At 34.4% G+C, this 14056-nt stretch overlaps 3 protein-coding genes across 5 annotated transcripts; 2 read left to right on the forward strand and 1 right to left on the reverse strand.

The window, feature by feature from the left end:
• The first annotated feature begins 210 nt into the window (after positions 1-210).
• Positions 211-3780, forward strand: LOC144576122 (rhomboid-like protein 20). 2 transcript variants are annotated; one of them, XR_013518601.1, is made up of 8 exons: positions 211-412; positions 513-613; positions 1305-1445; positions 1536-1602; positions 1680-1828; positions 1937-2038; positions 2301-3089; positions 3284-3417. XR_013518601.1 is itself a non-coding variant. In XM_078326391.1 (8 exons), exons 1-8 carry the CDS (start codon positions 388-390, stop codon positions 3437-3439), a joined length of 882 nt encoding a protein of 293 aa, XP_078182517.1. In that variant the 5' UTR covers positions 216-387; the 3' UTR covers positions 3440-3780. The 2 variants fall into 2 exon arrangements, 1 of the variants encoding a protein (XP_078182517.1); XM_078326391.1 differs by having other exon boundaries at positions 216-412; positions 2301-2441; positions 3284-3780.
• A 125-nt stretch (positions 3781-3905) lies between these two features.
• On the reverse strand, positions 3906-6299 carry LOC144576065 (Tetratricopeptide repeat (TPR)-like superfamily protein). Of its 2 annotated transcripts, none has more exons than XM_078326322.1 (2): positions 4227-6299; positions 3906-4122 (listed from the first exon to the last, which is right to left on the reverse strand). In XM_078326322.1, exon 1 carries the CDS (start codon positions 6235-6237, stop codon positions 4384-4386), a length of 1854 nt encoding a protein of 617 aa, XP_078182448.1. In that variant the 5' UTR covers positions 6238-6299; the 3' UTR covers positions 3906-4122; positions 4227-4383. The 2 variants fall into 2 exon arrangements, with proteins under 2 accessions (XP_078182448.1, XP_078182441.1); XM_078326315.1 differs by having other exon boundaries at positions 3906-4150.
• Positions 6300-7496: 1197 nt separating this feature from the next.
• On the forward strand, positions 7497-9263 carry LOC144576150 (10 kDa chaperonin, mitochondrial-like). Its single transcript, XM_078326434.1, has 3 exons — positions 7497-7758; positions 8544-8683; positions 9038-9263. The coding sequence occupies exons 1-3, from the start codon at positions 7654-7656 to the stop codon at positions 9084-9086; spliced, it is 294 nt and encodes a 97-aa protein (XP_078182560.1). The 5' UTR covers positions 7497-7653; the 3' UTR covers positions 9087-9263.
• Positions 9264-14056: the final 4793 nt, after the last annotated feature.

Below are 14056 nucleotides of genomic sequence, written 5' to 3' on the forward strand. Positions count from 1 at the left end.
TCGTTTAAGGCTAGCCCAAATAATTTTGCTCACTGCTCACAGAATTATACTCTGATTTGTTTACCATAGAAAAAGGCCCATTGAAATCTGAAAGGCCTATTTTATATTTCATAGAAAAAAAGAAAGAGAACCCTAGTTTCTGTTTCGGCCTAAAACCTAATCAATCCGGGCTTATCCGACCTCCTCAGGGTCACAGAGCCAGCATACCAAATCTACAATTCTACACTAATTAATTCATCCACCAGAGTCTAGAGACCTCTGCCTGACGCTCTCCTGCTCTTGCCTGTTTCCTTCTCTTTCCGAGAAACTAGAGCGACGAAACCAAAACCCAAAAATCACTCTGATTTTCGACTATTGAGATCGATCGCATTATCTCCGCCGGAGGAGATGAACGGCGGTCCATCCGGTTTTCGTAAGTACTTGAAATTCCGTATTTTTTTGGTATTCTCTCTCATCTGATACTATTTGGGATTGTATCTTAGAGTTTTTTTTTTTTCATGTCTTTATTTTAGATAATACTCCGGTGACGAAGGCTATCGTCATTGCCACTGCGCTCTTTACGATCCCATTTGGTGTTCGTGGCTATTCTTTGAAGCTCGGATTAGCTTACCAGGTTCGATTTTTGATTCAAGATTTAGATCTTTTTTCTAAGACTGGTGACTTAATGACATTTCGCTTTTGCACTGGAAATTGCTTCAATTTATATTTCTACTAGATTATCACATGGTGCTTTTTACTATTCATCTAAATTTGCTGTGGAAAGCCACATTTGACGAGTAAAGCTAACGTGTGCTATGCTCACCACGAGGACTTGGTGAGCATAACACCAAAATATGTCGAATCGGTTTCAAATGACGAATCCAAACCATTGAAACCGATCTACATCACTAGTGATGCATGCACATGCAAAATTTTGAAATTTTTTAATTCATTTAGTACAAAGTCAAGCAATTAGAAAATGATGAAAAATTAATGTATTAAAATAACTTATAAGCATTCATTTTTTTTACCGCTTGACTTCATACTAAATAAATTTGAAATTTTTAAAATTTTGCATGTATAGGCATCACTCGTGAATTAGATCAATTTCAACTGTTTGGATTTGTCATTTGAAGCTAATATCATAGATCTTACCAAGCCCTTTTGATGAGCATAGCACACGCTAGCCTCACTCCACATTTAATTACCTCGTGTTGCTTATGCACACTATAGTAGTGTCCTTTTGTATTATTACAGTGGTGAAATTTTTACATGTGCAATATGGCTATATGACATGAACATAGTAATGTTCATTTACAATGCAGGATATATTTGAAAAGCTACGGATTTGGAGGCTAATTTGTTCAGTCTTTGCTTTTTCATCCACACCTGAGTTAATATTTGGATTAGGTCTTCTCTACTACTTTAGAGTCTTTGAGAGACAGATCGGCTCCAACAAATATGCTGTAATTATCTCTCCATATTTTAATTTTATGTTCTTATTTTTTGCTTTAATAGTTTAATTCATATGCACTAAAAGCACGATAACCTTTCAGGTCTTTGTAACCTTTTCTGTGCTAGTACCTCTCCTGTTTGAGATTCTTGCACTGGGTTATCTGAAAGGTACAACCCATTAAAGATGTGTTCATATTACATTTTTCGTTTAGTTCCTCTACATAATTTCTCTTTTTGTCTTTCAGATTTTCTGGATAAACTCACACCAGGCCCATACAGCCTCATATTTGCATCCTTCGTTCCTTTTTTCTTTGACATTCCCGTCTCTTCAAAGTTTCGCATATTAACAGTTCACTTGAGCAACAAGTCATTTATATACCTGGCAGGGCTCCAGGTAAAAAAAAGACATAAATTTTAAACTTATCTATGTTTCTTTCTTTGTCAGATTTTCAATGATTATATATTTGACATTTTACTTATTTATGATAGCACTACTTTTTAGCTTCTATTTTCGTCAGGGAAGCAATCTCTTGTACCGGGATTGTGCGGCATACTAGCTGGCTGTTTCTACCGTTTTAACACATTCGGCATTCGTCGATTCAAGGTACTATTTAGTTTTTTTGATATTATTAATCCTCAGTACTTGATGGATCAATAATTATATTTGGTAACAGCTTTTTGTAAGGAACAGGTAAATATGCCATATTTAATTGTAACTGACATATTAAAACACAAAATATATTATTTTAAATCAAATATCTGTAATGGTTAATGGTTTTAAATACCGGGGCCTTTGTGTACTTTAAGAATTATTATTCCCAAGTATAAAATATATATTTTAAGTGAAAACTGAAAGTTTCCAACAGTTCCCAGATGCTGTAACCTCAAGCTTGTCACGAGTTGCATGGCCTTCCTCAAGTAGTTCATCTCAAAATTCGTCAAGTGATAATAATGTTGAGAGGCTACCTTCTTACCCAAGTCACCAAAGAGATGTGAATCATCTAGAGGCAAGCATTTTTTTTTTCTGGTCTTGTTTTGGTAATAAAAAGTTTGTTCTTTATTTTTTGTTTTGTTTGTCTATTTGCTATTAACTTTTCTTGAATAGTAGTGTTGTTGGGTCAGGTCAGCACTATTATATAGAGATATAAATATATAATTCTTCCTGGTTCAACCTTACCAGCAATTGGTTCAAGAAATAGAAGTGACCTGGACCTGCTCCATTATCCTAATGGGTCCCGCTTGGCTGACCATATGGATTACCAAATCACCCAAATTTGGTGTGGAGGCAGAGATTTTTGGTTCTCTAGAATTCTCATGTTAATGAAAACTATTGAATTGGAAGAGTAGCCCTTCATTTTCCCAGAATAATTTTCTAAGCATAAAATAAGGTCCAATTGTACTGACCTCTAGCAGTTCGAACTTCGAACCCAATTATTGGCCAGATGGTCAAGCAATCCTGATCTGAACCTGACCCGGCAACTCAATTGCTTAGCTCTACAATTGCCCACCCTGTTCTAGCAGGCATTTTTACATTCTATACTGTGTATTTCATCAAGGATGAACTTTATTCAAATACAGTGTAACCTGTGAGTCTATATTGTGGGTTGGTATCAGCATTTGTATGATACCAATTAAATAGGTTCAACTGCTAGCAGGTCAGTACCCACAGTACCTTATTTTATGCTTGGAAAAAATATTTTGTGTAAATGAAAGGGCTTCCAGTTCTAAAGGACCAAACACCAAATTTTGGTAATTTGATAATCTATTATAATGTGATTTGTAAAACAGATATTATTGATCACAGACCTAATAAGTTATTATATTTTGTACTTCACTGTGCTCTTATCAGGAAACTGTTCCCATACTCCCACAACCATCAGAAGCATCTGTGGCGACTCTTATATCTATGGGTTTTGACCGCAACTCAGCCATGCAGGCTCTCCTTCTAACAAGAAACGACCTTAATGCAGCTACAAACCTCTTGCTTGAAGCACAGTCCCACTGACACCAAAAGAAGTCTGAATAAGAATATTTTTCAATGTTGCGCAAGTTTCTGTTAATAGTTTTTTTTTCTTTCATACGAGTTAATTGGTGGTTTTTGTTAGGTTACAGTATATTTTCAATGCATATAAATGGCTTGTTTAGATAAGATGTTTAGTGATGAAAATGTGATGACCAGGCAGCATAGCATAATTTGAGGGAAAGATCTGTTTAGTTTTCGTTCTGTTTTGTTCTAGCATCTACTATCCTTTTTCTTAGTGTTTCTTTTTAGATCATTGGATGTTAACCTAAAAGCAGTTTCAATGTTTTCTTTCTTGTTAGATTGTCATTTATATACATTTTTTTTTTTCTGAAATTCTTGCAAGACAAGTTTGAATAGAGCAACTGTTTCATCATTGTGACCACTTCAACGGCTACTATATAAAACTTTTGCCTACCATAAAAGATAACATCAATCAATAAAAGATATGATCAATAGGAGCTACTTTTTCACCGAGGCCAAGAGTTCTGTTTCCATTACATGCAAAAGTACTTTTCATGCTGGCCTTGTTACAGTATATTCAGCATTCACATGTGCCTCTTTTAGTGGTGACTAATTTGAAATATTATAACCATAACATAAAAGTATTCCAAGTACCGTCTATTTCCATCTTAAAAAACTTTTCCAGAAGGTTTCAGCTCCTATACCTGGCCAACATTAGTGTCAAGCCACTACCTGTAATGTATGTTAATGAAATTCCAAATTTTTATACAGCATCTGAACAGCATTTTCATTTGTTTGTCTCACTCACGCAGTCACGTGTCAATACTGCAAGATGCTTTGAGGCTTTGAGCAATCAAGTGGACCAAGCCAGAACAAGTACTTGGATTATTTCGTAACTGTACATGGTAGAAACTTTGAGCTTCTGTCGCAAACATTCTATTTTGCTAACAACGGATCATGATAGATCAATTTTTAGCATGCACATGTTTAATTTGTTTACGAACAAAGTCTGCCTTTCTCAGCAATCCACATCCTTCAAGTTCATGCTGTAAAGCCGTTAGAAAATCGCGAGAAAGAGAAGTCCCCATTCCATGCTCAACACCTTCATAGAAAAGCTCAAATGCATCCAACGTTTTTTGGGTCTTGCAAAGACCACCGATTACCAAACACAAAGCAGTGGCATCAAACCTCTGATGTCTTTCTAAACTAAACAGCAAGAGTTCTCTTGCTTCAGAGAACTTGCTCTTCTCACACAGAGATTTAACAATCTTTTCCACCTTAACATAGTATCCCTTGTCATAAAGGGAAGTGAGAACTGTCAAAGCTCTGTAATTCGATCCGTTTCTAAAAAAACTTTCAACAGCATTGGTTGAAAGATTGAGGTTTTGTCTGATGTTTCTCTCTAGCATCATTTCTATCAATCTACCAGCCTCCTTGGATAATTCATCCTTGTTCAACAGGCCAGCCAAAACCAAATGAAAAACTTCAGTTCTAGGACGGTGGCCACTATTCAACATCCTCTCAAGTACCTCCCAAGCATAGTGCCATTTCTCTATTTGCAAATAACCATTGATTAGAGTGATATAAACTTCTTCATCAGGCACCATGTCTCGTTTAATCATGGATAACAATAAATCGTGCCCTTCTCTAAAATCTCTCTCTCTGCAATGACCCAAGATAACTGTTTTAAAAGCAACAATATCTACCTTGGCCCTTCTATCCAATAGCTGTTTCATTAGCATCCTCGCCTTATTGGTTTTACCATATCTGCACAAGTATTCTAAAACCGGGTTATATGCTGCCATGAGAGGTACACAGACTCCTTTCTGCTTAAACACCTCTTTTTCAAGTAACTCGTCTACCAGCATTTCCACCTTCTGGAACTCGCTCACTTCACACAGGGCACGCATGATGGTACTATAACTTGCCGAGTCCCGCTTTACACGCATCTCAGGCATTCTGTCAAACACCTTTACTGCCTCATCAATTCTCCCCATGGTAAGATAAGAGGCAATGAGTATGTTAAATGTACAGGTATCAGGATTAAACCCCGAATTGGCCTCCATTACCTGCTTAATGAGATCCATCCTTCTCGCCTCACAAAACCCTTGTATGAGTGTGTTATATGTGATTTTGTTCGGTTTCAATCCAGCAGCTGTCATTTTATCAAACACCTCAATTGCCTGTTCTGGGAGGTTATTCGAGCAATACCCACGAATAAGAGTTGTATAGGATATAACATTTGGCTCAGGAATTTGTTCAAACAGCCTACGTGCCAAGACGACTTGACCGGCCCGACAGAGGCCATTCAGCAAAGTGTTATAAGAAATGATGTCAGGTGGTTCACCGAGTAATAGATGGAAGGAAGAGAAAAGACGTAGAGCGAGATGAAGAAGCGAATTCGAGCAGAAGCCGCGAAGGAGAGTATTGAGTGTGGTGAGGTCAAAAAGGGAGAGGCGAACAAGGCGGGAGAAGAGGGTCAAGGCGAGGCGGGTGCGGCCGCGAGTGAGAAGGGAATGGAGGAGGGAGTTAGAGGTGTGAGGAGAAGGGTGAGGAGCGGGGATGAGGGTGTAGAGGCGAAGCGCGAGGTTTAGGTGGTGGGAGGCGGAGAGAGCGCGGAGGAGGGAGTTGAGAGTGGGGTTAGGGATGGTGGAGAGGAGAGAGGCGGGGTTTGGGTCGGAGAGGATATGAGACATGGCGAGAACTGGAGAGCGGCGGAGGAGGGCGGTGAATGTGTCGGTGGAGGTGGTGATAGGGGAAGGGGAAGGAGGAGCGCGAAGATGGCGGCGGCCGTGGTGGCGGAGGCTCGATGGACGCATTCTGTACTGGTCGCTGCTCACAAGTATTCTTGCGTAACTGGAGACGTACGCTCTCGAGTCTCTGATGGGAATGAACTTCCGAGCAGGGTTGAATTGAATTCAACCGAAACGAATTCAAATGAAATAGATTTGGAATCCGATCATTTTATACGAAAAATGGCATTGGTTTCTCCCAATTTACAATTATGTCAACCGAAATCGAATTAAGAACAAAATAGCTTAGCCAAAAGATTACCCCTAAAGCTGGAAAAAGAGAAAAGGTTAGACATTACATAGAAGGTTTACAAATTCCATTAATATCCGTTTGGCATTAAGCAATCAATTTGTTTAAATGATAAATTATATTCTAAGATAATGATTATCAAACAAAATGTGCTTCATCAATCATCACGGATTATCATAAGATATTTTCTTAAATTCCAGTAATACCCATTTGGCAATAAGCAGACATTTTGTGCTAATGATAAATTATCTTCTAAGCGTCGATTACAAAGAATTGTGCTTCATCACGGATTATTCAAAAGATATTTTTTAATTAAATTTCCATTTTAAAATTATTGTCTTCACCACTAAATTAAATGTTATTTTCGAAATATTCAATTATCCTCTTACACCCTCTTCTTTCCATCAAAAATACAACTAAGTCTTCTATATTCCCTAAACACTTTTAAAATCATAATATGTTATCCGATTCTGATATTTATGTCTCAAAATAAATAGTAAATAAATTGACATATCGTACACTATGATATAACATTATACCGTGGTGGACCCTCGTATTCATCTTCTCAATATAAATGATCAGTCCCTTCACTCAAAAAAAAAAAAAAATAGTACTTTCTAAGTCCCAATTTCGAAATTTCGTCATTTTCTTTTTGTCGAAGAATCTGTAATCTGAAGTTGAAAAGTCGACGGGTCATCTTTTTCTCTCCGGTACTGTGTTTTGGTACTTGGAAATCAATGTAGTAGTGTGATAATGACATTTTTTTTTTCTCCTTTTGTGCAAGACAATACATTAACTATAGTTATACATAACAATATCAACGAGTTACATTGCATATGGAATTTTGTAACGGATGACATTTGGGTGCTTGTAAATATCAAATCAAAACACAAAAACCTTTCATCAGTATTCAGTACCATTCATGACTTCTGAGTAATCAGTAATGTGATTTAAGGTATATCTGTGTGTTGACTTCGTTTTGATAGGACATCTGCTGGGCTACATCTAAGCCCAACATCGGCCCAAAATTCATTTTACACTGCTAGAACTTTCTCGAACGACCCCTTCGCGTCACCTCGCCTCCATAAACCTTTCCTCAAGCGTCGATTACATAAACCCTAGGACTCGGTTGCTTCTTCTCACAGTTACAGAGCCGCAAACCGCACTCAACGAAAGCTATTCTTCATTCGAAAATGGCGAAGCGCTTGATCCCAGCTTTGAATCGCGTGCTGGTGGAGAAGATCGTGCCTCCATCCAAGACCACCGCCGGTATCCTTCTCCCTGAAAAGACAAGCAAGGTACTGATTTCTACTGTCGCTACTGTTAGTAGAGGTTGAATTTTTTCTCCTGTTTAAGATGGAACATAATCCGGTTTCTAGAAGTGTTCACTAGTCCTCAGTGCGAATGCTGAATTGATCACTTTGTTAGTAAGTCAAAAGTTGCAGATAGTTATACTGTAATGGTGTATTATTTTGCTGTTATTACCTCCAATAGATTGATCATCTCACTGATTGGGTATATGGGATCAGACATGTAGTATTATAACATTTTATTATGTAAACAGACTTAGAAATGTAATTTTGATGCAAATGTTATCTTCAAAAATTTTGATGCAAATGACACTTCATATGTTTGCTTTGTTTGCAAATGATTAAAAAAAATTCTAGCTGCAAGTAAGACTCAACAGTCAACAGTTAGATTTGCGGTGTAAACCTCAGCAAGTTGTTGCTAATTAATTGCTTAAATAGATCTTGTTCCTTCTATGGTGGAGAAATTTTAAAGAAGATCAGTAAGCTGATTAGTAAGATGAAATTCTGAAATCACAAGTTTTAAAGAAAGATTTGTGGGAACAATTCCCCTTTTTTTGTATGTACAATTTGTTCATTGAATGCTATGGTTAGTTATTAGTTGCAAATTGAACCAAAAATTGTTGGTATTAGGTACACATAAGAAATGTTGCATCTATTTCTTCCAATTTTGCTGTCAATCTTATATTTGATTCCAAATTGCAGAAACTATGTTGTATTTTTCACACCAGGATCTTACTTTAATTTGCATCATGCATTTTTGTTTCTCTCTACAGTTGAACTCTGCAAAAGTAATAGCAGTCGGTCCTGGCGACCGTGACAAGAGTGGGAATGTTATTCCTGTTTGTTTCAAAGAAGGAGATGAGGTTCTTTTGCCAGAATATGGAGGCAGTGAAATCAAGCTAGGTGACAAAGTGTACGTCTCTCTCTCGCTCTCTCTCTCTCTCTCTATATATATATACTCAGTTATTTTATGCATATATCGACTAACTTGTTTGTTTTCAGTTGTATTGCATCGTTGTTAATGATTAGTGGTAGCTTCTTTAACCTGTCTTTATATATTTGCATCTCGATAGCTGTTTGAAACAATTTTAATTGAGAGAAGCAGAATTAATCAAGAACCTGAATGACAATTTCAAGTAGTGCTTGGATTTTATTTGCCTTAAGTTTCTTACATATAATTTAATTTTTGTATGTTGTGCTTTCTTTGCAATTGTTTTTTTTTAAATGCGGTTCATGTGTTTAATCTTGTGATTGTTTTGCCTTACAGGTATCACTTGTTCCGGGATGACGACATACTGGGACATTTTGTGGAATGATTTTTCTATGGTTTCTTCAAATCTTCCAATTTACTTTTATGCTGGGGAACAGAGGTTTCTGTTGTTTTGTTGTCTAGTTAAGAGGAAACACAAACATAAATTGTGCTGTCAATTTCTGAGGAAACTCTATCATGTTTTGAACTTGATGCGTGCTATTGATTTTGTGGCCATTCATAAGCATTGTTGTTATAAAACTAAAAATACGGATCTGAAATGTTGAAACCGCTGACATGATGATTTTTTAATATTTGCGAAATTTTTAAATTTTATTCTGGACTACTGTATATGGGTTTTAGGTAGTGTTCTAAATAGTGCGCTATAGCGGCACTATAGCGTTTTTGGACCCTCAACGCTACGCTATGGTATCAAAATGCGCTATTTGAGCTACAGGCGCACAGCGTGTAGCGCAAATAGTGCGCGCTATGCAACATGTAATGTTTTTTTTTTCTTTTCAATTTATATGGATTTTAACTGTGATTTTTTTTTTTTGCAATTGACGTACTAAGTTTTATAGTAAACTATTAATTATTAAATGAGAGATCCATCAAACGAAATCAAATAAGGAAGCTACAGTATGCTATGCAACATGAGTTATTTTTTTTTTCTTTTCAATTTATATGAGCTTTAAATAAAGAGTGTCATTGAATATATTAAGATATTTCTTAAAGTAACAAAATGATACTTACTATATGGTAGTTTGAATATTTTGAATAAATTAAGATAATTAATTATGCCATGATGTCTAGGTTATTTTGAAATTTAAATAGAAAAAAAGATAGATTATGTCATAATGCTAAATATATTTTGAATAAAAAAAGATCGATAGTTTATGATATTAGTATTACTGTGAATATTTTGAATCACAATTTGGACTTTGTATTGATTCAATATGAATATTATAATTTTTGATGTTATTTATTGTTATATGAGACTTAGATAATGTTGATATTTAGTACAAATATATGATATAATTTTTATAAAAATAAAAAAAACGCTATGTGGCATAGCTTTCGCTATAGCGACGCTATTCGCTATAGTTTTTTTTCCGGCTTCCCGCTATGACGCGATAAACGCTATTTAAAACCTTGATTTTAGACAATAAATCTGGCTTCAGCTCTTAACTTCCCAGGTTTTTTAGATATGGGTTGTCCTTTTACGAACTCATATTTATTTATTTATTTTTGTATAAAAAGCTGTCTAAAAACTCTCTAGGAAACCCCCCTTAGGTGCCTTAATCGTCACAGTCACATGCATACCGTGGTTAACTAAAATCTCTCTAGGAAAAACCCCTAGGGTGCCTTAATCGTCACGGCCACATATATCCGATATTAGTAATTGGCTACTGACTGGCTGGTCTATTAGTTGGGTCACATTCCATTGCATCATCGGCAGACATCTAAACTCAAAATTCTAAAATTCTAAAACGTAAAATGCAAAAATGTATCACTGAATCTATCTACTCAGGTAAGTTTCTTCCTGTACAAGTCCACTTATTACAAAACTTTTAGCTAACAGAACATGGGCCCATTGCTTTCACTTGTCATTCTCATCCTTCGTCTGCAACAATGGCACCAGAGAGTATGAATTTGAAACTTTAAATTTTGTGTATGTACATGCATCACTCACGTATTATTTGGATTTCAACAGTTTGAATTTGTAATTCAAAGTCAATCCGATAGTCTTTTGAATGTGTGCTCACCAACTCCTCTTGGTGAGCACATCACACCCTAGTTTTGCTTGTAAACTATATATACACAATCCTTTTTTTCATTTTCCGGATACGGATATGAAGCGGATATCAAATATATCAGACGGATACGGATATAGATCCGATCAAATCGGATATTTATTACAATAATATAAAAAATATTAAATTTTGTAATATTTATTTAATTATAATGATGAATAATATAATTTTTTTTCATAATATATATTAAAATATATGATATAAATCTGCTATTCGGAACGGATAATTGAAATGTAAAATCATATCGGTATCTTTATCTACACAAATATTCACATCTAATTTTTCGAATAAAATATTATCCATACTGTTTTCACCCCTAATCCGGACTCATGTTAATGAATGCGCCTTGACTCTCTCCGGAGTGTTGCTTCTTGCTTGTGAAGTTGGGATTGAGTTGGGTAAATTGCAGTTGTACATCGTGTTCCACTGTTCCAGTCCTTGAGAGTTGAGAGCCAAGCGGCTGATTCTATACAATTGGTTTGATCTTATTAATGTTTTAACGACAGACAATACTGACTTGGCGATATGAGCTAGCTGCGACGAATTTCCATGCATACAAAGAGGGGGAATTGTACAATTTTTTTTTTTTTTTTGAGAAGTAATTGTACAAATATTCTTACATTTCAAAATTTTCAAATAAAATATCTCTTGAAAATCATAAAATTTTCTCGTGGGATCTTCATTTTTCTCTCTCCCCCTCCCTCTCCGACTCTCCGTATTTTCTATTTATTCTCGTCAGTTTTGAGTCTCCTTCTCTCTTGTTAAATTTTAATTAGCACAATAAATATTTTAAAAAATATGCAATTTCGACAATAAATGTTTTTTCAATAATACGGTTCACAAAAATAAGCATTGGTTTTACGAAAATTTTAAAATTTTCATATGGGCTTTTATTCGAATTAATTTGAGAACATTTTATAGAACGCGTGACTGGGGAAATTTATATTTGAAATTAGGATACTAAAATGTTTTTAATTATCTTAGAAACAAGGAATTTGGGATTTTCGGATTAAAAATTTGGTTATAAAATTTTTGTACTTTGGGTGTAGAAAGGAGAGGTATTGAAAATCTAATATATAAGATCAGATCATACGGCTTGTATTGCTCAACAATTTATGTGATATAATCGTGCACGGTTGATTTGAATGATCAGCAGGCTGAAGTTACTTTCGAAATTTTAATTTGTAATGTGTGATATCTTTTAAATTTTCTGGTTAAGAATTTTATATGTTTAATTTGTTTTTTTTTTTTTGCTCGGACTTTGTAACTAGAATTTATTGAAAATATCCTACAGAATTCAAATAAAAAAAATCTAACCAGTTAAAGAGAGTCTCTAACGAATGAATATTCAGTGAATATTTGATAAAACAGTGCAGATAGAGAAGATACTAAAGAAAAATTAATAAACAGTGGTGAAAGCATTGATGTGATCAACTAATAACAACATTCATATGAGCTTGTCTGGCTCCGGTTTATTCCGGTCGAACTGTCTAATCCTGTCTGGTTTTAATAACAGTGCATGAAGTATTAAACAATTTGAAACAAAAAAAAGTAAGGATCTTTTGTTTCATTTCTGTAATTATGTTTAGAAGTTTTTTTTTTTTTTTTTTGAGTAGAACTGGGATGTGATGTGCTCATCAAACTCTTTGGTGAGCATAATTCTATAATCTATCGGATTAATTTCAAACGAGACAAATTAAAACTATTGAAACCGATCAACTTCACAAGTGATGCACACACATATTTAAATTTTCGAATTCATTTAGTCAAAAGTCAAGCGGCCAAAATTGATGAAAAATGAATGCATTAAGATAACTTCTAAAACTTCATTTTGGATTATTCATTTTCAATCAATTTTGACCGCTTGACTTTAGACTAAATGAATTCAAAAAATTTAATATTTTGCATGTACGTGTATCACTCGTAAAATAGATCGGTTTCAATGATTTGGATTCGTCTCGTTTAAAGTCAATCCGATAGATTATGGTGTTATGTTTACTAAAGAGTTTGGTGTGCACATCACACCTTAATTCTACTCTTTTTTATTGTGAAAGGATCTATGGAAGAAAGGAAAAAGGAGAGTAAATGAATAATTGCAAGGGAGTGGGAGGGAGAGGAAAGGGGGAGAAATTTGAAGTTTACAAGGATATTTTGTTTATCATTTTAGAAAAAAGATAGTTTGTTTGATCATTTTTTTAATGAGGGTTTAAATGTTTCTATTTTTTGCGCCTCTACTATACTTTTATTTTAAAAATATTAATTAATTCAATTTAAACATAAATGTCAATATAAAACCGTTAAATGTGATCTATATGATTTTCACTACGTACTTACAACAAATTATCACATATCAATTTTGTTTTTATGTGAATTAATAAGTTGAAAAATAAACATTTATAAATTATCCACATCATTACGCTTTTATAACTCTTGATGACGAACACAATGAAGTTCAAATATCATTTTTTTTTTACACGTGCATAGATAAAATGATATAGATGATATATAACGGTTTTATTTTGACTTTTTAAGTTTTAAATTTTGAGTTATTAAAATTTTTAAAAATGAAAGCATGATAGAGATATTTGAATTCTTCTCTTTTTTAATTTTGAAAGAGGGCATTTATAAAATTTTCCATATAAAAAATATAACTTGTTTTTACTGGAATTTAGCGGCGAAGTTGTGGAATTTTCAGATTTATTTTGTTCGCTGTACGGACTCGAGATCTGAATATTTTGTGCGCCATTCCAGTTTTGCTGTAAGCCTCTATCCTATTCCTATCGAGTAATTTTAGCAGAGCATCCTTTTACCGTCTTAAGTTTGGATAAGAGCTAGAATAATTAAAATAGTAAAATTTGAAATTAATAGATGAGAATAGAGAAAAAATAATAATTTCTAAATTAGTGTGAAGATGAAATTATTTGGATTAGTAAAAATATTGTTTGGATTGTTTATTTAGAATAGTAAATAATTGTAATCAAAAAATGATATAATTAAAAGAAAATATAAACAAATGAGATCTCAAATAAATTGTCATAACATTGAGATGGCAGAAGTAGTGATAACTTTGTTATTTCGGAACTGTTTGGTGAAAATTCGAAAGGAAAACATGTTTTCACACTTCCGAATAGTAACTTTTCTAACATTTACAAGAAATAAAGAATAACTATTCCAACTATAGCAAATAGCAAAAAATATTGTTTGAGTGCACATTGCTATTCCG

The sequence above is a fragment of the Carex rostrata genome, chromosome 2 (genome assembly GCF_964058835.1).
Source record: "Carex rostrata chromosome 2, lpCarRost1.2, whole genome shotgun sequence".
Lineage (NCBI taxonomy): Eukaryota > Viridiplantae > Streptophyta > Magnoliopsida > Poales > Cyperaceae > Carex > Carex rostrata.

Excerpts from the sequence above, each read along its gene's own strand:
- LOC144576122 (XM_078326391.1), top strand. The coding sequence starts at position 388 with ATGAACGGCGGTCCATCCGGTTTTC. Across the intron at positions 1,829-1,936 it reads TATACCTGGCAGGGCTCCAG|CTTCTATTTTCGTCAGGGAA; the intron begins GTAAAAAAAAGA and ends ACTACTTTTTAG. Across the intron at positions 2,442-3,283 it reads GAGATGTGAATCATCTAGAG|GAAACTGTTCCCATACTCCC; the intron begins GCAAGCATTTTT and ends TGCTCTTATCAG.
- LOC144576065 (XM_078326322.1), bottom strand. The coding sequence starts at position 6,237 with ATGCGTCCATCGAGCCTCCGCCACCACGGCCGCCGCCATCTTCGCGCT.
- LOC144576150 (XM_078326434.1), top strand. The coding sequence starts at position 7,654 with ATGGCGAAGCGCTTGATCCCAGCTTTGAATCGCGTGCTGGTGGAGAAG. Across the intron at positions 7,759-8,543 it reads TCCCTGAAAAGACAAGCAAG|TTGAACTCTGCAAAAGTAAT; the intron begins GTACTGATTTCT and ends TTCTCTCTACAG. Across the intron at positions 8,684-9,037 it reads ATCAAGCTAGGTGACAAAGT|GTATCACTTGTTCCGGGATG; the intron begins GTACGTCTCTCT and ends TTTGCCTTACAG.